Below are 24,180 nucleotides of genomic sequence, written 5' to 3'. Positions count from 1 at the left end.
AATCAACAAGCTTTGCAAATAGCAACTGGTCGTAGGTCAAAAGACATTTCACATAAACAAAGCACTGCTAGACCGGCCACATTTTAAAATTTTCATTTAATTTTTAAAAACTCTGAACTTTACAAATACCAAATAAAACGAGCATTTCCGTATGTTGCAGAACAGGAGAGCACTGCATATAAAACTGAGAACGCAGAGCTTGCTGGTCTTTTAAAGTCTCATAATCAGTTCAACATGTAACTTTCAAAGGGGTCCAGCTTGCCTGAGAGTTTCTGGCCTGTTCTCATCTGTTCTGGAGGAGGGGAGACCCTCTATCTCTAAAGCTAAGTGGAAGACAGAATTAATCATACCGTAATAACCGGGGCCCCTGGCATCCCGGTGGGATGCAGTCGGTACACGGGCGGGGTGTGGGATAGGCTAGTTTAAGATCAGGAGAAAATCACAGAAACCCCGGGGGTGCTGCTACTCGGACTACTTAGCTCTGGAGGAGAACCGTGGAGTCGAGGCAGAAGAACAGCTTGGCCCCAGCCTTGGCCACCAGGTTTTTCCTCCAGGCTCCCAGCTTAACCCCTGGTATGCCGGTCTGCCGCGGCGGCTGTAGCTGAGGGTGGCGGGGACTCAGACCCACTCGGTAACGTGGGGGCGTTTTGCAGAAAAGAATCGGGGATGGGCGGGTGGCGAGAGGGGCCGGGAAGGGCAAAGCCCCGCTCCCTGGATTTTGACTTCGACCCTCCCCCATTTCGCCTCGGTCCTGGAAAGCCAATCAGGGCTCGTTAGCGCCGGAGAGGTTGCCTTTCCCGGGGTCTCTGCAGTAGTACTTTTTGGCAGCACGAGGCAGGGTGCTTGCGTGACTGAGCCCTTGGGGACGCCATCCCCCTCGGCCGCCTGGGGGCGGGGGGTGCACAGCACCTTCCCGGCGTCCCCGGCTGCCGCCTCCGCTGTCAGGCTCTGTGTGTGTGTATGTGTGTGTGTGTGTGTGTGTGTGTGTGTGTGTGTGTGTGTGTGTGTGTGTGTGTGTGTGTGTGTGTGTTGGGGGGAGTGACAGCGGGGGAGGGGCTGGCTTGATCGAGGGGCGGGGGAGCAGCTGAGGCACCAAAGTAGGAGCGGCCCCGGGGCGCGCTCACTGTCTGGCCCCCGCCGCCGCTCGCGGGTCCAAAGATGGTCAGAGGAGCGGGAGGAGCCGCAGCATTCGCCTCGGTGTCCTAGTCTCCTTAGACCTCAGGGTCCCAGGCTCCAGGCAGGACGCTAGCGGTAAGTGAGGGAGGGGGAAACGGCTCGAGGGCAGTCCGGGGACGCCCCTCTGAGGAGAGAGCGAGCCCGCCGTCCCGAGGGAGGAAGAGAGGTGGACAATGGCCCGGGCCTCGCGGGCCGTCCGCCGGGCTGAACCCGGTCCTCCTCCTGCACCTGCTTGGGAGCGGTGAGGCGAGGGGGGCCGCTCTAGGCGCTGGAGGACTCAGCGCCCCGGGGACCCTACGAAGTGGGGGCGGGGTTGTGGGTATAAAAGGGGGGAGCAGAGCTGGGCCGCCTCAGTTTCCGTGTCCCGGAAAGGGGGCTCAAACTCCACAACTTAGGCGGGGGTATACAGCTCGAGGCGAGGCTGGTCTGCCTCCGTTTCCACATTTAGAAGGGGAGCTGTAACTCCTCGGAGAGTGAAGGGGAGTTGGGACCCGGATCAGGGTTGGATTGCCTCAGTTTCCACTACCTAGGGGAGTTGTAACTGCTCAGTGGGGGGGCCGGTGACGTAGGTAACCTCGGCTTAAAGAGAGGTCGGTGGCTGGTTTGTACGCACATTTTCTTACTTTTTTTTTTTTTTAAAGGCTGAAAATCCTCAGCCGCCTGCGCCCCCCTTTCCTTTCTCCGTGAAGCAGCCCTTTGATCGGCCTCTTCCCGGGGTGATCGAATTTTAAAAGGAATCTCGGAACTAGTGGAAAAGACTGGGGAAAAAAACGAGCTCGTGGACTGATTGCTTTCATTTGTGGGAGCAGGGGCCAAAAGCAGTTTCCCCTCTCCCTCAGGCTTCTCCAACAGCGACCCCCGAAAGGGCCCCAGACCCCTACTATTATGATGTGTTCGGGCACTGCCTTCTTTGTTGAGACAGCTCTTTGGAAACAATCTGCATGAGATGTGTGTATGTGTGTTGACTTTTTTTTGGGCGGGGGGCGGCAAATGGACTTTAATGGATGACCCTGGTGGCCGATTTCACATAGTTGCATCCAGGTTTACATAGTACTGCTGAATGTTGTGCCTGTTTACAAATTGGCCTCCATATTCCATTACAGAGCAACACACATTTTGAATTTGTTCTGGGTAGTATTCGTTGTTATGGCAATATTAACTGTAATTCGTTGACATGAGAGGCCTTTGGACTACAGTCAGTCTATGATGATTAGAATATGCAGCATTGGTAATTTAAGGTTATCTGCAGAATTTTAAATGAATGCATTATTATTATTATTTTTTTTTTTTTGGCAGCAATGGCACTTAAAGGGCAAGAAGACTATGTCTATCTTTTCAAAGATCCCTCTCATCCTTTGGATTTCTTGGAAGCATTCAGAACATTTTACCTTGATGGATTATTTACTGATATAACACTTCAGTGCCCTTCAGGTGGTATCTTCCATTGTCATAAAGCTGTTTTAGCTGCCTGCAGCAATTATTTTAAAGCAATGTTCACAGCTGACATGAAAGAAAAATTTAAAAATAAGATAAAACTCCCTGGGATACACCATGAAGTCCTTGAAGGTCTTATAAATTATGCATACACTTCACAAATCAGAATAACCCAAAGAAATGTTCAAAGCCTCCTTGAAGCAGCAGACTTACTTCAGTTTTTTCCTGTAAAGAAAGCTTGTGAGCAGTTTTTAGTAAGGCACCTTGATGTTGATAATTGCATAGGAATGCATTCCTTTGCAGAATTTCATGTATGTCCTGAATTAGAAAAGGAATCTAGAAGGATGCTTTTATCAAGGTTCAAGGAAGTGTGGCAACAAGAAGAATTTCTTGAAATCAGCAGGGAAAAATTATTCTTTATTTTGTCCAAAAAGAATCTAAGTGTTTGGAAAGAAGAAACTGTCATAGAACCAGTTATTAAATGGACAGCACATGATGTGGAAAAGCGAATTGAAGGCATTTTTGATTTACTAAACTATGTAGAAATAGATATAGATCAAATGTACTTGAAGACTGCTTTGAGTCTTCAGAGAAGACACCTACTAACTGAAAACAAGTTAAGAGCGTTAGTATTTAACGCCCTGAGTCCTATGCATAAGGAAGTTTCCCAGAGGTCCACAGCTACTATGTATGTAATTGGAGGCTATTATTGGCATCCCTTATCAGAGGTTCACATTTGGGATCCTTTAATAAATGTTTGGATTCAGGGAGCAGAAATACCGGATTATACCAGAGAAAGCTATGGTGTTACAAGTTTGGGACCCAACATTTATGTTACAGGTGGTTATAGGACAGATAACATAGAAGCCCTTGACTCTGTCTGGATCTATAATAGCGAGATGGATGAATGGACTGAAGGCTCCCCCATGCTCAATGCAAGATATTATCACTGTGCAGTTACCTTAAGTGGTTGTGTCTATGCTTTGGGGGGTTATAGAAAAGGAGCTCCAGCGGAAGAAGCAGAGTTCTATGATCCTTTAAAAAAGAAATGGATTCCTATTGCAAATATGATTAAAGGTATGTACAAATTTTGTATATATCATATTACATGGCCTTTTGACCTTGAACCAGCCTCTTTGTTCTTTCAGTGAAAGTACAAGGCCCAAAATACTTATTCCAAGTGTCCAGTTACTGGGTTTGCCATTTTTTCCCAGAAATAATAGTAGTATATACAAATATTGTAGCATAGAATGCCCCAAATAATATTTTTTATGATTCCAGTAATAAAACTATAAAACAAGTACATCTTAAGACTTTTTTGAATCAGAAAGCCATTTACTGACATTTTAAGCCAGATTATGATTTCTAATAATTCTTAAAGTTGGTGTTAAAGTTAAGAAAAATTAGAAACATCAATGGTTTTATTTTATTTTTAATACTTATTTTAATTTTTTCTTGTTGTTGAATGACTTTCTCTTTAAACTTTTCACTTTTATACCACTATACTAGATTGGTTTCCTTTAATTTCATAGTCAATTTTTCCTTTTTTAAATGTATCTCTCTCTCTCTCTTTTTTTAATCATGATAGCGGTTAGTTATCTGGACTCCTTCAGAGTACAACAAAAATATTATCAGTAGTACTTTTCTTATTTTTGTTTTGGTGATGTCTTATTTATCATAATCACTGTAAAGTCGTGGGAGCAAAACCTATGTCCTCTACAATGCCTGATATGCTGTTGGTATTCACTTTTAAGAATAGGAGTGGTATGAGCAAATACTTATCTGCCAAATCAAAGGAAGTTTAATAAAAATTCATTTTTCTCTTTTTTCTTAAAAAATATAATATTTAATTTTAAATTGGTGCCATTAATACTTCACCAGGACAGCTTTCAAGTTGTATGGACACAATGCAAGTTATTTCTAAATCTGCATTATTTCATTTCAGATGTTTCCCCTCCACTTCTTTCTTGTTCTAAGGAACTAAAGAGAATGTGGAAATCTGTTCAATTGTGATTCATTACAGAAAACCAAGAGGTTTGATTTGTGTCTGGAAATTTCTCTTCATTATGAAAGATCAGGTTGACACAAATCTTTTAGCAAATGGTTTTTGGGATAAGAATGTCCCCTACATTCAGAAACTAACATTTGTACTCAGATGTATAAGTAAATGCCTTCTCAAAGTATTTGTCACTCTCTAACATGGCCTAAGAGTGTAGTAAGATTTTAAAACATGGGAGAGGATAAGTTGATTACAGCAAGAAAAGAGGGCAGGCTAAAATCCCATGTCCTTTTTTTGGTGCTTGTACTTTATTTATTACCTTCTGTCACCTACAGAAGATGCAAGGGAATCTGAAATGTCATTTTTGGCAGATATTAGAAATCTGGAACATTTTGCTGCTTATTTGTGTTGCTTTAGGATTTCAAAATGTGATTTTATAGCCAGGCATATTTTTTCATTAAGTTGTATGTTTTATTGTCAGCTTTCTAACTTATTTTTAAAATCCACTTCATAATTTATTCATTATAAAAGAAAATACTGAAATAATGTGTAGCTATAGTGTTGGGACTTTCTTTCTTTCCAGAGCTTCCCCAAAGCTGACTGACAACCTTCATTCCTTTTATCCTGGTTAAAACTAAAATACTTCATGGATAGTTACACTTTAATCTGTTATTTGTTATTCATGCCTTTGCCTCAGTCCAGCCCTGAGGGGTTCACATGTTGAATTTTCTGCTTCTTACTTTGCCCTGAGGTAGATGAAATATTTTTAAAATTTCTTTTATTTCCTAATTCTCATGTTTCCTAGTACAAGTTTTTTCCTAGGTAGTATATGTGTCAAAAAGTACTAAAAATGTTTCCTTAGCTGTTATGGAAGCAAATGACTTCCTAAAACATTTTTTGATCCTCCTTGTAGGTCTTTTATTTCAAAGTAGAAATTAGTGAATAGCTTAAAGTAATATTCATATCTAAACTAAACTCATTTTATTCCCCTAAGACATCTTTTCTTCCTCTTTACCGATTTTTGTTATGAAACCTGGGAATTATCTTTGCTTGTAACCTTTTATTCCTTACTTCCCACATCCCTTCATCCTGCCAAATCTAATTCCAAAGTGTCTTTTTAATAAAAATAGTAATTAACATTAACCTGGATGGCTTTTCTCAGTTAATAAAAATAGTAATTAACATTAACCTGGATGGCTTTTCTCAGGGAAGCCTGCGAAGTAGGTATTACAGGTATAATCCCCATTTTACAAATATAAAAACTAAGATTCTGAGAAGTTATTTTCTCTTGGTCACATTTCTAATAAGTGGTAATGATCATATCTTTCTTTCCATTGTTCCATCCCCAGTTTAAGTTTTACCTGCCTTTATTATTGCAATAGGCTAACTGATTTTAATCTCTCCCCACTTTAGTCCATCATGGATGTTAATAATAATAGCTAACATTTATATGGTGCTTTAAATGTGCCATGTACTTTGTTATGTAATTTACAATTATTTTATTTTATTCTCACAATCCTGGGAAGTAGGTGTGGTAAATTTACAGGTGAGGAAACTGAGGCAATTTTAGTGACTTGCCAAAGGTCACAAAGCAAGTAAAGGTCTGAGGCTTAAGAGACCTGGTGCTATCCACTGCACACATGTTGCTGCTCACTGTCTGATGAATCTTTCTAAAACAAAGCACTGAACATGTCACCTCATGTGCTCAGAAACTTTCTTTCAAGATGACCCCAACCTATCTTTCTGCCATTTTTTCTTATTTTTCCCTATCTTTCATCTAAACAATATTACCATTTCCCAAATGTCTTGCTTTTCTATTTCATTTTTACACAACCTGTTTTTTTCTCCCCAAATACCCTCACCAATATTTGTAATTGTAAAAATCCTTTCCATTTTCCAAACTCTAAAATATAGCCTCCTTCATGAGATCTTAATTGATTTCTTGATTAGGACTTCTAACCCTTTTTGTGTCATAAACCCTTAGACTGTCCAGTGAAACCTCTGGCAGACCCTTCTGAAAATAATGTTTTTAAATGCATAAAATAAATAGGATATAAAAGAAACCAACAATGTACTTTTTTTTTTCCCTTAAAGTTCATGGGCTCCAGATTAAGAACTTCTGTTATGCCTGACAGTGGTTTCTTCCTCCTTTGAACGTCTTAGGAATATTCTCTTTTTAACCCATTTTATTGGCATTTATTGTGGTTGCCTTATGCCATTTGTCTTATGCTATCTCTTTCCACTAGGTTGTTAGTTTCTTGAAGACAGAGACTGTATTTTAATACTGTAGCCTCACCAGTTCCTTAGCCTTATGTTAGATCAATTTGATCAATGGTCTGATTTTAATTAAGGTAATTTTAATCAAGGTATGATTTTAATTAACATACAGGTGTAGGAAATGCTACTGCGTGTGTCTTAAGGGAAATCATCTATGTAATTGGAGGCCACTGTGGTTACAGGGGAAGTTGCACTTATGATAAAGTCCAGAGTTACAACTCAGACATCAATGAATGGAGTCTGATCACCTCTAGTCCACATCCAGGTAAAGAACCCTTGCCTAACGTGTTCTCCACATTAAAATGTGCCTGTGTAACAATGGATTGAGAATCATATGAGATTAAAAATGTTTCTTTGTATGGTGGATTTAATGTATATGGTACCATGCTCCTTCCCTCTTTTTTTTTTTTTTTAAACTAGACCAGTGATTTCATTTGAGCAGAACATCTCTCCTCCACCCAAATGGATTGGCATTTGTTCTACTCACTGTCTTAGAAAGTTGCCTGGGGTATTAGACTTAAGGCAACTTCCTAGGAGGTATCAGAGATGGGGGAGTTGAACCAGATGGTCTTAACTCTTGAGATAGGTTCTCTATTCACTGCCATTGCTGCAGATATCTTGCCTCATAGATTTTAGGTTAAGTATCCTTCAAACTAGAATTTAAATTACTTGAACAAATATTTCCAGTTATATTTTTAAGTGGCTTCTTTTTCAGTAATGTCTGGCTTTTCAAGACTCCATGGATCATGTACTATCTGTGAATCTTTCTTGGCCAAGATACTGTAGTGATTTGCCATTTTCTTCTCTAGTAGATTAAGGCAAACAGATTAAGTGATTTACCCAGGGTCATGTAGCTAGTAAGGTCAAATTTGAACTCAGATCTTTCTGACTCTATGTTTAGCATTTCATCCACTGAGCCATTTAACCTGGGCCCTTTTAAATGATTTATACTACCACAAAAATAAACATTTCATTTCATTGTCACTAAAATACATCTAATGGTTTTCCTTTTTCTCTTGTTCTTAGGTTTTTTTTTTTTAATCTATGTTTTGGTTTATTTATTTGATCTGTGTTTCCAAAACCTTGATTTTTATTAGCACATTCAAAAAAAAGCAGCTTTTTTGTCAACTCAAGTACAGCTTGAGGTCATTATTTCATTTTGAGAATATACACTCTTTGATTAAAACTAAATTATTTATTAATCATATTTAGTGGTTCAGAATATATTTAATAAATATTATTTAAGTGTTGTATAGATAGCTGTTAGGTACTTTACAGACATAAAGAACATATTTTCTGAGGAATTTTGCCTTCCATGCTTACTTTTGTCTTTATTGGTGCCTTTATGAGAATCTTGGGAAATCACAAACTATAGCATGATGACAGTTGTACCTTGTATTTAATTTTTCTGTTAAGGAAGAGCCATATCAGTTGGCATTGCTTTTAGCCATTATTTATTTAGCAACAGGTTTCCAAATGGGTGACTAGACATTATAATTGAAATTCACAAACTTGTACCATCTATGGTTATTACAGATTAATACCTTTCTGCTGATTTGCTTTACAAATTGTATTTCAAGTACTATTGTTTGTAATTTTATTTTTTTGAAATAAAGATTTTTTATTTGGGTTCCTCTGCCTCCTCCCCAATTCATATGATAGAAAATACAGTGCTCAAGAGAAGCAAAGTAAAAAGGAAAGAACTCTTGAGAACCATATCTCTGTTATCAGTATACTTATAGAGTGCAGGTATAATTTGATTTTACTGTGATAATATAAAAAAGAAACTAGAGGTGGAAAGGGAATTGTACTAGAAAAAGAGGAAAGTGGAGGTAAAATAAGGGAAATTAAATCTCATGAAGAAGCAAAGAAGACTTATTATAATTGAGGGGGAAAAAAAGGTGGGGGATGAACATTGTGTAAATCTTAATTCTCATCAGATTTGGCTCAAAAAGAGAATATTAGATATATATGGTTTCAAAGAGAAAGTTGTCTCACCTGATAGGGAAATGGGAGAGGAAAAAGAAAAGGAAAAGGGAGACTAATAAAAGGGAAAACAGTAGTAGGGGGAAGACGTAAGAAAGGGGGAAGGATGCTTGAGGCGAGTGCTGGTCAGAAGTAAAATACTAAGGAGGAAGGAAAGGAGAAAAGGAAAGAGAAAAGCATAAGTTGGGGTAAATAAGATGGTGGGAAATATAGAATTAATCATTTTAAATTGTGAATGTGAATGGGACGAACTCTCCCATAAAATAGAAGCAGATAGCAGACTGTATTAAAAGCCAGAATCCTACGATACGTTGTTTAGAAGAAACACATTTAAAGCAGATTGATACATTTAGAGTAAAGGTAAAAGGCTGGAGCAGAATCTATTATGCTTCAGATGAAGTAAAAAAAAGCAGGGGTAATGATCCTGATCTCAGATAAAGCAAAAGAGAAAATGGATCTAATTAAAAGAAATAAGGAAGGAAACTATATCTCGCTAAAGGGTACCATAGATAATGAAGTAATATCAATACTTAACATATATGCATCAAGTGGTAGAGCATCCAGATTCCTAGAGAAGAAATTAAGAGAGCTGCAAGAAGAAATAGACAGCAAAACTATACTAGTAGGGAATCTCAACCTTGCTCTCTTAGAACTAGGTAAATTGAATCACAAAATAAGTAAGAAAGAAGTTAAAGAGGTAAATAGAATTTTAGAATAGTTAGGTATGGTAGAGCTTTAGAGAAAATTGAATGGAGACAGAAAGGAGTATACTTTTTTCTTGGCAATTCATGGAACCTACACAAAAACTGACCATATATTAGATCATAAAGACCTCATAATCAAAGGCAGAAAGGCAGAAATAGTAAATGCATTTTTCTTAGATCATAATGCAGTAAAAATTACATGCAATAAAAGGCCTGGGGAAAATAGACCAAAAATTAATTGGAAACTAAATAATCTAATCCTAAAGAATGAATGGATGAAACAACAAATCATAGAGACAATCAAAAATTTCATCCAAGAGAATGATGATAATAATGAGACAATACCAAAATTTGGGGGATGCAACCAAAGCAGTTATTAGGAAAAGTTTATATCTCTAGATGCTTACTTGCATAAAATAGAGAAAGAGAAGATCAATGAACTGGGCTTGTAACTTAAAAAGCTAGAAAAAGAACAAATTAGAAACCCCCAATTAAATACCAAATTTGAAATTCTGAAATTAAAAGGGGAGATTAATAACATTGAAAGTAAGAAGACTATTGAATTAATAAATAAAACTAAGAGTTGGTTTTATGAAAAAACCAACAAAATAGATAATCCTTTAGTTTATTTGATTAGATAAAGAAAAGAAGAAAATCAAATTGTTAGTCTCAAAAATAAAAAGGGAGAACTTTCCACCAAGGAAAAGGAAATTAGAGCAATAATTAGGAGTTATTTTGCCCAATTATGTCAATAAATTTGATAATCTAAGTGAAATGGAGGAATAGCTACAAAAATAGAGATTATCCAGATTAACAGAAGAGGAAATAAATTATTTAAATAGTTCCATTTTGGAAAAAGAAATAGAACAAGCTATTAATTAACTCACCAAGAAAAAATCTCCAGGGCCAGATGGATTTACATGTGAATTCCATCAAACATTTAAAGAACAATTAATTCCAATACTATACAAATTATTTGAAAAAATGGGGAAAGAAGGAGTCCTACCAGATTTCTTTTATGACACAGTTATGATGCTGATATCTAAACCAGGTAGAGAACACCCGGGACAGGTGAAACAGAGAAAAAAAATTAGAGATCACTTTCCCTAATGGATATTGATGCAAAAATCTTAAATAAAATATTAGCAAAAAGATTATAGAAAGTCATCCCCAGGATAATATATTATGACCAAGTAGGATTTATTCCAGGGATGCAGTGCTCTTTCAATATTAGGAAAACTATTAGCATAATTGACTATATCATTAACCAAATTAACAAAAATCATATGATTATCTCAATAGATGCAGAAAAAGATTTGATAAAATCTAACATCCATTCCTATTAAAAACACTAGGAATAAATGGAATTTTCCTTAAAATGATAAGTAGCATTTTATCTAAAACTATCAAGAAGCATTATATGTAATGGGGACAAACTAGAACCATTCTCAATAAAATCAAGGGTGAAACAAGGCTGCCCACTATCACCATTACCATGAAATATTGTATTAGAAATGTTAGCTTTGGCAATGAGAAGAAAAAAAGATTAAAGGAATTAGTATAGGTAATTAGGAAACTATATTATTACTCTTTGCAGATGATATGATGGTATATTTAGAGAACCCTAGAAAGTCAACTAAAAAACTACTAGAAACAATGCCCAACTTTCACAGAGTAGTAGGATACAAAATAAATCCATAAATCATCAGCATTTTTATATATTACCAACAAAGTCTAGGAGCAAGATATATAAAGAGAAATTCCATTTAAAATAACTATTGATAATATAAAATATTTGGAAATCTACCTGCCAAGGCAAAATCAGGACCTTATATGAACACAACTATGAAACACTTCCCACACAAATAAAGTCAATTCTAACTAAATGGAAAAATATCAAGTGCTCATGGGTCAAACGAATATTATAAAACTGACAATATTACCTAAATTAATCTATTTATTTAGTGCTATACCATTCAAACTCCCAAGAAATTATTTTACAGACCTAGAAAAAATAACAGAATTCATCTAGAAGAACAAAAAAGTCAAGAATTTCAAGGGAATTAATGAAAAAATGCCAATGAAGATGTGCCAGACCTAAAACTGTATTATAAAGCAGTGGTCATCAAAACCATTTGGTACTGGTTAAGAAATAGAGTAGTCAATCAGGATTAGGAATAGATTAGGTTCACAGGACAAAATAGTCAATGACTATAGTAATCTAGTGTTTGACAAACCCAAAGACCCTAGTTTTTGTATAAAAATTCACTGTTTGGCAAAAACTGCTGGGAATATTGAAAACTAGTATGGCAGAAACTAGGCATTGACCCACACCTAACACTGTATACCAAGATACGGTCAAAATGGGTTCATGATTTAGACATAAAGAGTGATATTATAAGCAAATTAGAAGAACATAGTTTACCTCTCAGATCTGTGCAGAAGGCAGGAATCTATGATCAAAGAATTACAAGAAATCATTATTGAACACAAAATAAATAATTTTGATTATATTAAGTTAAAAAGTTTTCATACAAGTAAACAGACAAGATTAGAAGAGAAGCAATAAATTGGGAAAACATTTTTACATTCAAGGGTTCTGATAAAAGTCTCATTTCTAAAATATATAGAGAATTGACGCAAATTTATAAGAATTCAAGGCATTCTCCAATTGATAAATGGTCAAAGGATATAAACAATTTTCAGATGAAATTGAAGCCATTTTTAATCATGTGAAAAAATGCTCTAAATCATTATTGGTCAGAGAAATGCAAATTAAGACAACTCTGAGATACCACTACATACCTGTCAGATTGGCTAAGATGACAGGAAAAGATAATGACAAACATTTAAAGGGATGTGGGAAAACTGGGACACTAATACATTGTTGGTGGAATTGTGAACTGATCCAATTCTGGATCATTCTGGAGGGCAGTTTGGAACTATGCCCAAAGGGCTATCAAACTGCATAATCTTTGATCTAGCAGTGTTTCTACTACTTATATCCCAAAAAGATCTTAAAGGAGGAAAAAGGACCCGTATGTGCAAAAATTTTTGTGGCCGCCCTTTTTGTAGTGATAAGAAACTGGAAACTGACTGGATGCCTAACAATTGGAGAATGGCTGAATAAGTTAGAGTATCTGAATATTATGGAATATTATTTTTCTATAAAAAATGACCAGCAGGATGATTTCAGAGAGGCTTGGAGAGACTTATATGAACTGATGCTGAGTGAAATGAACAGAACCAGAAGATCATTATACACAGCAACAGCAAAATTATGCAATGGTTAATTCTGATGAACATGGCTCTGTTCCAATGTTATGAGAGAGGACTGTGGGAACTGAGTATGGATCCCAACATAGTATTTTCACTTCCTTTGTGGTTGTTAGCTTGAATTTCATTTTCTTTCTCATTTTTCTTCCTTTTTGATCAGATTTTTCTTGTGCAGCAAGCTAATTGTATAAATATGTATGCCTATATTTGATTTACATATATTTTTACTGTGTTTAAAATATATTGGATTGCTATCCATAGGAGAGGGGATGGTGGGAAGGGAAAGGAAAAATTGGACTCAAGGTTTTGCAAGGGTCATTGAAAAATTATCCTTGCATATGTTTTGCAAATAAAAAGCTTCAGTTTAAAAAAAAAAAGAAAAAGGACAGAGTAAACTCTACTTTTGGTTTTTTGTATATATAGTGAACTCACAAAATTTTAATTTTCTCTCCCTTGTTTTAAATCAGAAAATATAATAATAACCAGTATTATCCCCAATTATACAAATATTAATAATGGTCCTAAATGTTGATATATAAAAAGAAAATAATGAAAATATTGCTACTAGACATATTTTGCCCCTGAAGGAATAGCAATAACCTATGTTACTTGTAGAGGGCTGAAACTCTTGAGTCATTGCACTGCGGTTGGTTCAAGAACTTAGGGCTAATTAATGATTAGACAAAACTCTATGGGCATATGCTTGGAAAATGGTCTTTCCCACTATCCTGTGCTGGCTCAAAACACAATTGGTGTATACAGAGGATTGTAGGAAGGACTAGGGGGTGCAGTAAGATGAGCCAGAGAAACATTGTGTCAGTAGACTAGAGAGAAGGTGGTCACAGAGATTCTGCTTCCATCCTGTTCAATCCTGCATCTGAGGACCAAGAAAAAAGACTAAGGACTTTTGCTTATCCTGACTCTAGCTGATTCTGGGGTGTTCTGGGGTGCTAGGGCGGTCGTCACAGTTAATGTATTTTACCATTTACAAGACTTGTGTGTACATAATCTTTTCTGCCATTTTACAACCATTGAATAAGCTTTATAATCTTTAGGTAAGTAACAATCTCTGCGGGCCTGAGTCTTCTCATTTGTAAAATTTTGGGATAGATTTTTAACTTTCAATCACACTCTTTTTAAATAATAGTCACCTAGATAAGTATCTGTTGAATGTGTAAAAGAGAAATTCTTCTTTGGTCCATGTCCATGGTACATTTCTTCTACGTAGAGAACACTTAAGTGTATAAACTCCCTTCCTTAGTGGGGAACCTGTAACTTAGAAATCTTAGAGGGTTGCCAGGGATATTGTATCTTGTTCATATTCAGCCCTTTATTGAATGTTTAAGGTAGGATCTTCAATCAGGTTTTCTGATTCCCAAGTCAGCCCTTTATATACAATGCCATGCTCTGTGAAAATTTATATGTTCCAATGTAAAATATTGATTTTTTTCATGAAAAATATTACTTTATAAGACATAAATATAAAAGTTAAAATGGACTTTGTTTCCTTTTTTTTTGTTGCTACCTTGTTTTGTCTTCAATTTTTAAAGCTCAAAAAAAATTCATGTTATTTTAAAAAGTAAAGACCATAGAAAAAAGTGGACTCTGGCATCTCTGTCATTGACTTTTTTGTGGTTTGTAGTGATGGTGATGGTGGTGGATAGGGAACAATAGTCCTTTCCTAGGTTGGGTGCCATTTATTTGCTCCTTGGTTTCTTATACTTATAACTCTTTTGCCTCCAAATCTTTGTGGATTTAGAGCCTTCACAACTGTCCAGCAGCAGTGAATTGAAGTGAAAGTATGTTATAGATGTTAATGTTTGTCCAGAAGAAAATAAAATCTTTAAAGTGAAATGCATATTGGGGAGATAGCATGATACATTAGAAAACATTGCATATGGGATCAGAGAGCTCTGCTACTTAAACTACCTTTGCAATTATGGGCAAATCACAGATAAATTTGATGGTTCTTAGTTTCCTCATTGGTAAAATGAGAAGGTTAAACTAGATGATCCTTAAAAGCTCCTAACATCTCTAATCTATGGTTTCTTGATTTTTATTGCTACCCAGATGATCTGGTGATTCTTATTACCACACTGATGGTCTACTGCTCTGCCAAATTCCAAATTAATATTAAAAGTTAATGCTGGAAATTATCTACAGGGGTTATCCAATCCACATGTCAGCTTTACAAAAAGGCAATGCCTATAACATATCCTAAAAATGAGTTATGTCAAAATATGACTCTGGAGAAATTCAGTAAAGAGGGTTCTGCATATATAGGTTTTCTTTGTTACTCTGAAGATTCAATTTAAATATAACATTTGTGGACCATAGTAGCAACTTTTGTAGAAGTGGAATGGAGGTGAAAGCCTATAGCACTGTCAGGTTCCATATTTTGAACTAGGTTTTAACTATATTTTGACTATACTAATCTAGATGGCACAGTGGATAGGGTTCATGGCCTGGAGTCAGGTAGACTCCTCTTTCTGAGTTCAGATGTAGCCTCAGATATTTGCTAGTTGTGTGACCCTTGGCAAGTCTCTTAACCCTGTTTACCTCAGTTTCCTCATCTGTAAAATAAGCTGGAGAAGAAAATGGCAAATCACTTCAGTATCTGCCAAGAAAACTCCAAAATGGGGTTAGAAAGTGTCAGAAACAATTCAGTAACAAAATATACTTGTTTGATGTATATTATGAATTTAAAATTTGTGTGAAACTTATTAATTTGCTCTAGCATTATGTATTTTATCTATGGTTTTAAAATTATTTTTCTTCTTTTTCCTTTTCAAAGAATATGGATTGTGTTCAATTCCATTAGAAAATAAGCTATATCTTGTTGGTGGACAAACCACAATTGCAGAATGCTATGACCCTGAACAAAATGAATGGACTGAGATAGCTCCCATGATGGAAAGGAGAATGGAATGTGGTGCCGTCATCATGAATGGATGTATCTATGTAACTGGTGGATATTCCTACTCAAAAGGAACATACCTTCAGAGCATTGAGAAATATGATCCTGAACTTAATAAATGGGAAATAGTGGGTAATCTTCCTAGTGCCATGCGTTCACATGGATGTGTTTCTGTATACAATATATAGTGCAATCTAGAAAACCACTAAGTAGCAAAAAAACAAACAAACAAACAAAAAAAAAACCAATCCACACTTAGCAGTGTATCAATAGATGAAGAATCTTATTTGATATTGAAATATTGTTTGGACACTGGAATTGCACACTCTTACTTTTCAAAAGTAACATCTTTATTATTTACTTGGACACTTGCATATAATAAGTGGTAGAAGTTTAAAGATATTTGTAGTCATGAGTTGCATCTCTTTATCACAGTATTAACATTGGTAAGGCATCAGAACCATACTGTGAAATTGATATTCAGTTTCTGCCCTTAGTGTTAAGGGTAGTGCACATTAAACTACAATCTAATAGATGTTTGATGATAATAGAGGAAATCTTTTCTACGTCTATATGACTTTTCAATATTTTTTTGAAACTTTTTTTCAGCTCAATACTGTGGAATGTAACATGAAACTAGACACAATCATCTTGTCTAGTTTTCTTTTTCTCATGCAGTTTGTATAATCTTTTCAAGTGACTTGATAGTTATTTTATATTTACTGAGTATAACGTTATATAAAACAGTCACTGCCTAAGAGTTTACAACCTAATTCTGAAAGGATAACAAAACTGAAAAATAAGAGAATAAAATTGCTTAGTAGAATTTGTATTAAATATCAACAGTTTTTTTTTCTAAAACAAATGTGAACTTTTTATGCAAGTAAGGTTAAGGTTTCTGTAGTTTGCATGTGAAAAAAATACCCAGTATCATTCCTGACTAGAAATATATTTACCATTATAAAGAATATATTTTAGAGCTGGTCAGAACCTTGGTGTTCTTAAACCAACCAATTAATTTTTTTTCTTTGAAATGGATAATGAGGAAGGCTATATTAGGCTATTTGTTTAAATTTTAAATACTGAATTCTTTTCTGTTTTAAAAATAAATGACCATACAAAGAGCAAAAAAACCCAACAAACCAAAAACCAAAACACTCCTAAAATAAGAGGAATTGTGTTGAAGCCCAGTTTGAATTAGTAAAAAGTATTTATAGAATAGAATAGAATGTTAGAACTGGAAAGGATCATCTAGCCCAATAAAGCAGAAAATGGAAAAGATACAGAAACAATGAGAAACTAGATTTACCAAGCTGACCTTGTCTATGAATATATTTTTAAGATAGATGGTGAATTTGTAATTGTCTTCTGCATGCTATCATTATTTAAATTTTATCTAGAGTTCTTCAAGATACTGTTTAAGTCATCCTGCCTTCTCTGTACATCCTTTCTTGATTATCCTAACTTTCATTGATCACTTCTTTAAACTCCTGTAATTCTTATTGTTAGTACTTATGGTTCACAATCCTTCTAGAGTATTAATATTCCTTTTTTTTTAATGTCAAAATATTTCAGACTCCCACATTATAGTAGTTTGATTAGTATCCACTAATTGAGAAAGAATAATCACAAAAGCCTTCTATGAATTCATCAATATTTGAAAATTTATTTCTATTGTATTAATCATAACAGCAGCTACATACATTTAAAAATAGTATTTTGTATATATGTGAGACATTTATTTATTCAGGCAATTTTTTTTAATGGATTAACACAGCTCTTGCAATAATTCCCCTGTAGCCCACAGGTTTGGATCCACTGTTCTAAAACATTCATCTAGCACTAATCTGTAGTAACAAATCCAATACTAGTTTGCATAGTTAGAGAATTAGACTAGATGATCTTCTGAGGGTCCCTTTCAGATCTAAATCTATGATCCTATAGTCTTTTAATGTATTTATCTTGTCTACCTGACAGATTATAAGCATGTTCATGGCAGTGACATTGTCTTTTACCTCTGTTTCCCCAGTGCCTATCAACTGTTCCCTGTAATAAGTAGGTATTAAATAAATTAATGTTTGTCAACAATATCAATTATTTGTACATTAAAAAAACTGGTTGAAATGTTTGAAGTTTGTGCTACTAAGTACTTTTTAACAGTTTTTTAAAAATCTTATTTATGTTTCTAATTTGCACTCTGAAAAAAGGATTGAATAAAGGTGAATTTCAGCTGTGTTTGAATTATCATTAATTTCAAATTAGTTACTTGAATTATGTATGCTTTTACTAAAACAGGTGAGATATTTTCCTCACAATAATGATTATTTTTTTAAAAAACATTAAAATGTGAAACTCACTTAATATTCTTTAATTACTATTAATTTTTAAGCCTCTATAATCCTTGTAAGCCCCAAGGATCTTTATATTAACTCTCATTCCTACAGATAAGTTTGGTCTTCTGAACTTGGTTAGCAACGATATTCTCTTCAGGGCTGAGGGATACTACCTGTTGGGGACAAAGAAGAGATGATTGGCTAATGCTATTGTCTTGAACTTCTTTTGAGTTTCCCCCTAAAATTAACAACTGAAAATCATCAACCCACCTAAAAGATCTTTAAGAAAGAGCCATTATTAAGGTGGTATGACGACAAGTTGGCACAAAAATACCTTCAAATTCTGTGACACAGTCTCCTTACGTTCATGCAGGGTCCTGGGAAAAGTGAGTTCAAGTTTAGGGTGCATATGAGGTAAAAGGGTAACATCACCTGGTTATTAGAAGCCCTTTTTTCCTATTCATGGGGTACCCAAGATGTTGCCTCCTAAGCATAGGTTATTTTGGGTGTTCTTAAAGAGAATGAGTGCAGTTTGTTCTTGATTTCCAAAGTAAATACTATTAATAGTTGATCTGGGGACAATATTTAATACATCACTGGGAATATGGGAAGTCCACTATTGTCCAGGTCCTTAAAAGCTGGAAAATTTTCCATGAGCACGAAGGCCCATGGTTTGTTGAGTGTGACCTTTTCTCACTTAAAGTGTCAAGCTAAAATTAAGATTAACATTTTAAAATTTATTCTTTAGTTTTAAAATGAAAATAAAATCAAACCAGACATTGAGAATAGCATGGTGCTATCAAAACTTCTTTACAGTTTCTATAGCACTAATTTTATTTAAAGACACACTAGTATTTAACTTCCTAAAACACATAAGTTCTATAGATTTTTTTTTGTCTGCTGTTAGCCTTGTGACTAATTCTTTAAGTTCTAAGTCTGCTAATTTATTTTCCTCTAAAATGTATCCCAAATTATCTCTGTTCTAGGCATAGTAACCTTAATAACTCTTTTATAACTATCTTAATGCGTACCTTAACAATATTTCCTATCCTCTTCTGATATCCTCCATAGTGTCCTTTGGAATCTAGTTCTGCCCTATTTCCCATTATAAACAATTTTACATTGATCCTTTATTGCCTTTAAACTTAGAAAAACCACCAAATCAGAGAAAATGAAATGTGGCTTTTTCTGAGGATATATCTCTCATACTTATTGATTTTTGCAAATAAAAGGTTTGTTCCTTACACCCTGACGCAATTGCAATCTCTTATTCTTCTACTGAATTATATACTACTTTCTAATTCCGGTTTTTCTAACTGCAAACATGTAGGGCCTTACCCACTTAGCTACTACCCCCTTCAATAACTTTTAGCACTGTTCTTAGTCTTCTTCCTATATTTTGATGAACTCCATTATATATGTATGCTAACTAACTTTAACTGGGCTCTCACTGCTATTTGGAGTCCACTGTGATCTAGAGGACAATCCCCACAAGTCTGCACCATACTTAACAGAATTGGGTTTGTGTTTGGGATGCTGCTCCCAAAGAGAAGAGAGTTATCAGATTTTTCTTGCATTACCTGCAACTTCCCTCACCTCAAATTTGGGGTAGAGCTCTTAAATCAAACTTAGCAATGACTCATAATTAGTGTCTTCCCATAAGTGGATTAATAAAATCCTTTCTTGAAATAATTCCTTTTCCAAAGTAGCTTCTAATAGAGAACAGTTATTTATTTCTTCTATTACAAAAAAGAAATGTTTAAAACATGGAAGTCTTAATGTGCAGTAACAAATATCTAAAAACAATGATCTATTACCTATTATGCTCTAAAGGTAATGCACAATTTGGTACTAATTAATAGGTACTTCCTTTTCTCCTCTGACATATAATTTCTTGGCAAGTCAGGTCATGGTTTGAGTTTTCTTATTCCTTTCATCTTTAGCATTCTGGCATTTTCTCCTGACTGTGCTCCTTTTCCATAAAGTTGCAGGAAACACCTTCCTTTGGGCAATTAGTACTCTTGGTAAGCACATGTTTTTGTTGCCATGTGCTCACAGTTGCAATTGCTGGGGATGGAAAATTCCTTTTCCTATTTCTGAAAAGCCAAGGGAGAGTCAGCAGAATCTCAGGCAATATGCTCAAAAGAAGGGAGGAAGAAAACAGGGTCTCTCTCTCTCTCTCTCTTTTCTTTTTAATTTTAGCTTACTGAATGGTCAGCTCTCTGGGCTCAGTTGCCAGTCATTTTAGTTACAACCCTCCCAGCATGAGGATCAATAAGAAATTGCTTAGTTGTCTTGAAATTCAAATCATTCTGGGCTGTGTCAGAGTATGTATCCACATGTATGGAATCAATGAGAACACGCCCAATTTCTATGGGAACATGCTCCAGGCCAGCAAATCAAGAGAGCCTTTTGGTTACCTTCATTATAGTGAGAATCTTCTATTCTTTTCTAATTATCACATTGTTCATAAGAGATATTCTGTAACTTTCTTCTCAAGACCTTAACTCTATCAGCTCCTTTAGTCTTAGTTGAGAAAATTGAGGCCAATTACTGTTTTTGGAGCAAAATGGCATAATGGTGAAATCAGGAAGGCTTATCTTCATGAGTTCAAATGTGACCTCAGATACTTATTAGCTATGTAACTGAGACAAGTCAGTTAATCCTGTTTGCCTCAGTTTCCTCATCTGTAAAATACGCTGGAGAAGGAAATGCAAACTTTTTCAGTGTCTTTGCCAAAAAACTTCAAATGGAGTCACAAAGAGTGGGATACGATTTGAACAACAAACTTTGTTTGGAGAAGGAATAAAGTGAACAATATTAACTTTTACATTAATAAATACAAGATGATAATATTCACCAAAGATACAAAGGAAAAATTCACTTAATTTTCTTGTTTCAAATAAAATATGTATGAAACCTATGTTTTTGTAGATTGTTCAGAATAACTCATATAGGCCCTACTTTGATGATAATGGGAATTATTTGTTCTAGATATTCTAAAATGTATGGTCAATTCACGTTATCTTTCTTTTTTTAAAAAAATAAAATTGCCCATTCTGGCCTCTAACTCCAAGAATTCTGGCATTTTTCTTTATCTTTAGGTCATGATAAAAGACTAAAGCTATATAGAAGAGGCGTTTTTGTTTTTTTGTTTTTTTTTTGCTGAGGCAATTGAGGTTAAGTGACTTGCCCAGAGTCACACAGCTAGGAAGTGTTAAGTGACTAAGAACTTAAGTCCTGACTTCAGGGCTGGTGCTCTATCCACTGAGTGACATTTAGCTGCCCTGAAGGGGCCTTTTTTTAAAAAACATAACTTTTTGTCTTTCAATTATTTAGCATTTTCCCCTCTCCATATGTCTTACTTTGGAAAAAAAAACACAAAACCCCTGGTCATATAAGCATAGTCAAACAAAACAAATTCCTATGTTGACTACATCCAAAAATGAATCCATGAAGGAAAACATTCTAAATATTTGTTCATCTCTTCTGTCATGAGGTGGATAGCATTCTTTGGTCCTCAAGGCTCTGGAACTGTGGTTGAGCAATATAATCATTGATCAGAATTTTTAAGTTTGTCAGATTTGTTCATTTTTACAATATTTTTGTTGTTCAGTCATTTCATCCACGGCCAACTCTTCATGACCCCATTTGGGGTTTTCTTGATAGAGGTACTATAGTGATTTGTCATTTTTTTTTTTCAGCTCATTTTATGGACTGAGGAAATTGAGGCAAAGAAGGTTAAGTGACTTATGCAGGGTCATGCAACTAGTAATTGTTTGAGATCACATTTGAACTCAGGAAGAGGAGACTCTTTCTGATTCCAGTCCAGCATCCACTTTGTTACCTGGCTGCCCCTGCAATATTGATGTTATACATTCTTCTCTTAGTTTTTTGCTTACTTCATTTTATTAGTTCCTACAAATTTTCCTAGGTTTTTCTGAAAGCATCTTTCTTTGTTCTTATATTATAACTGCAGTATTCCATCATCTCCGGAGATGCAGCATAGTTTGTTCAGTTATTCTCCAATTGATGGATATTTATCTAATTTCTAATTCTTTCCCATAAAAAGAGCTGTTATAAATATTTTTGTATACAGAACTTTTTCCTCTTTTTATGATAACTTTGGAGCATGGACCTTTCAGAAGGCCTAGATATGATATTATTAATAGGTCAAAGGGCCCGAACATTTAGTAACTTTTTCCGCATAATTCCAAATTCTTTTGTGGAATGGCTGTATTGATTCATAATTTTGCCAAATATTTATCAATATGTCTGTTTTCCCTTGTTAGATTTCTTGTTTTTGTCAACTTTGACAATCTAATAAGTGTGAGGTGGAAACTCAAGAGTTGCTTCAATTTGCTTTTCTCTGTTACTGATTTTGAACACTTTTCATATGGTTATTGAGAAACTGAATTTCTTCCCTTGAAAATTTTTCATATTCTCTCACCATTTATCAATTGGAGAATGGTTGTTATACATTTAAATTAGTTACTAAATATCTTGGAAAGTAGGCCTTTATCAGAGAAACTTACTGCAAAGATTTCCCTTCTTCCAGTTACAGTTAATTGTTTTCTTTCTAATGTTAGCTATATCAAGACTCTCTAGAGGTAAAATGACAGATCCTGGGTCAAATGGATTTCACCTTTATATTTACGTTCTTGGAACTTATCACAGTTCTTGACATTGGTAGGTGTTTAATAAATGTCTGCTAGTTACTTTCAAACTAAATCTTGATGATCTAGAAAAGATCCAGAAGATAGGAATAAAATCAAACATAAAACCACAAAGTGATAAAAGGGAAGGACATAAGCTTTAACATTTTACTCCACATGTCCTCTCTTTATACATGTTATTGTTTGTGGGATCTTAATGATCAAGTCTTTCTACACTAAGTATTGTTTTAAGGATGTTTTAAGGGAGGAAAGGATAAGAAAAGTCAACCATTGAAGACCATGTCTTTGGAATTAAGAAGAATGGCTTTTAAGAGAAACCACTGGACTTGGAATCAGAAAGACCTAGATTTCAAATACCATCTCAAATACTTAATAGTTGTGTTACCCTGGATAATTTATTTCTTTGAGTTTCAGTTTTATTTTATTTTTTTATCATAAAATAAAATGCTTGGATTATACCAATTCAAAAACAATAATCCTTTGAAAAAAGAGTTGTAAACTAACCATTATTTCCCCTTCTCAGTCTTGCCTAAAAATATTTAGAGGCAAGCAAGCATAATTAGGTGAAAAATGGAACAAAAAGAAACAGCAGTTATTAAGTACCTCCTATGTACCAGCCACTGTGCTTTACAAATATTATCTCATTTGATCCTCACACCAGTGCTGGAAGGTTAGTTGCTACTATTCTTAACATTCTACAGTTAAATAATAACTATATTCACTCTGTGTTCTTTGACTGATTGGCTTAATTTGTACAATTCCCCCATCTCACCAAAAACAAGTTAGTCATAGATATGAGTACAAGGTATGCCGACTGTGCCCATGCACACTTTTAACATTTCAAAAAGAATGTACTTCTCACTTTGTAAAGTTTGTATTTTTAAGGAAAGTTTGGTTATAATTTTTAACTCAGTTGCTTCAGTTTTCCTATGTTGATGAATAAACATTACGTCTTTTATAACTGATTATTATTTACTTAAAAGTGAATTCCCTGATTGTATACTCTAAGGAAAAGCATCGAACACCTACGTCTGGGATGTTCCTTGTTTTTGCTCCGACTGTGATGTAGGCTTGCTGCGAAAGACAAGTTCTCAGATGGCCTGAGCAGGAAACTCCAAAAATCGAGATATGAACAACATTGTTTAGTAATATTTACTTCATTTAACAGAAATATTACACCGATAAAAGGGTTAAGTGTTGTGTTGACCGCTTCAAATGGGAGCTTTCCCTTTAACGAGAAGAAACCTGCCCAGGGCGTCCTCGGAAAACCAGGAGCTGGAGCCAAGACTGGTGATGGAAACAGACACCCAAAAGCATAACCCAAAGCCTTCAATTGACACCGAAATTCAATTCCGAAGGACATCTCCGGGGTTTGGGGTCCATAAGGAGCCTAGGACGGCCC

The 24,180-nt window shown here is 35.3% G+C and overlaps 1 protein-coding gene across 1 annotated transcript; it reads left to right on the top strand.

Annotated features, from left to right (window-relative positions):
* Positions 1–1,044: 1,044 nt before the first annotated feature.
* On the top strand, positions 1,045–18,004 carry KLHL23 (kelch like family member 23). The gene is made up of 4 exons (XM_051986193.1): positions 1,045–1,251; positions 2,473–3,687; positions 6,999–7,151; positions 15,647–18,004. Exons 2-4 carry the CDS (start codon positions 2,475–2,477, stop codon positions 15,955–15,957), a joined length of 1,677 nt encoding a protein of 558 aa, XP_051842153.1. The 5' UTR covers positions 1,045–1,251; positions 2,473–2,474; the 3' UTR covers positions 15,958–18,004.
* Positions 18,005–24,180: the final 6,176 nt, after the last annotated feature.

Source organism: Antechinus flavipes, chromosome 3 (genome assembly GCF_016432865.1).
Source record: "Antechinus flavipes isolate AdamAnt ecotype Samford, QLD, Australia chromosome 3, AdamAnt_v2, whole genome shotgun sequence".
NCBI classification, from domain to species: Eukaryota; Metazoa; Chordata; class Mammalia; order Dasyuromorphia; family Dasyuridae; genus Antechinus; species Antechinus flavipes.
This window is presented reverse-complemented; position numbering and strand designations above follow the sequence as displayed.

Coding starts and splice junctions, on each gene's coding strand:
- KLHL23 (XM_051986193.1), top strand. CDS start 2,475: ATGGCACTTAAAGGGCAAGAAGACTATGTCTATCTTTTCAAAGATCCC. Junction 3,688..6,998: donor TATTGCAAATATGATTAAAG/GTATGTACAAAT, acceptor ATTAACATACAG/GTGTAGGAAATGCTACTGCG. Junction 7,152..15,646: donor CACCTCTAGTCCACATCCAG/GTAAAGAACCCT, acceptor TCCTTTTCAAAG/AATATGGATTGTGTTCAATT.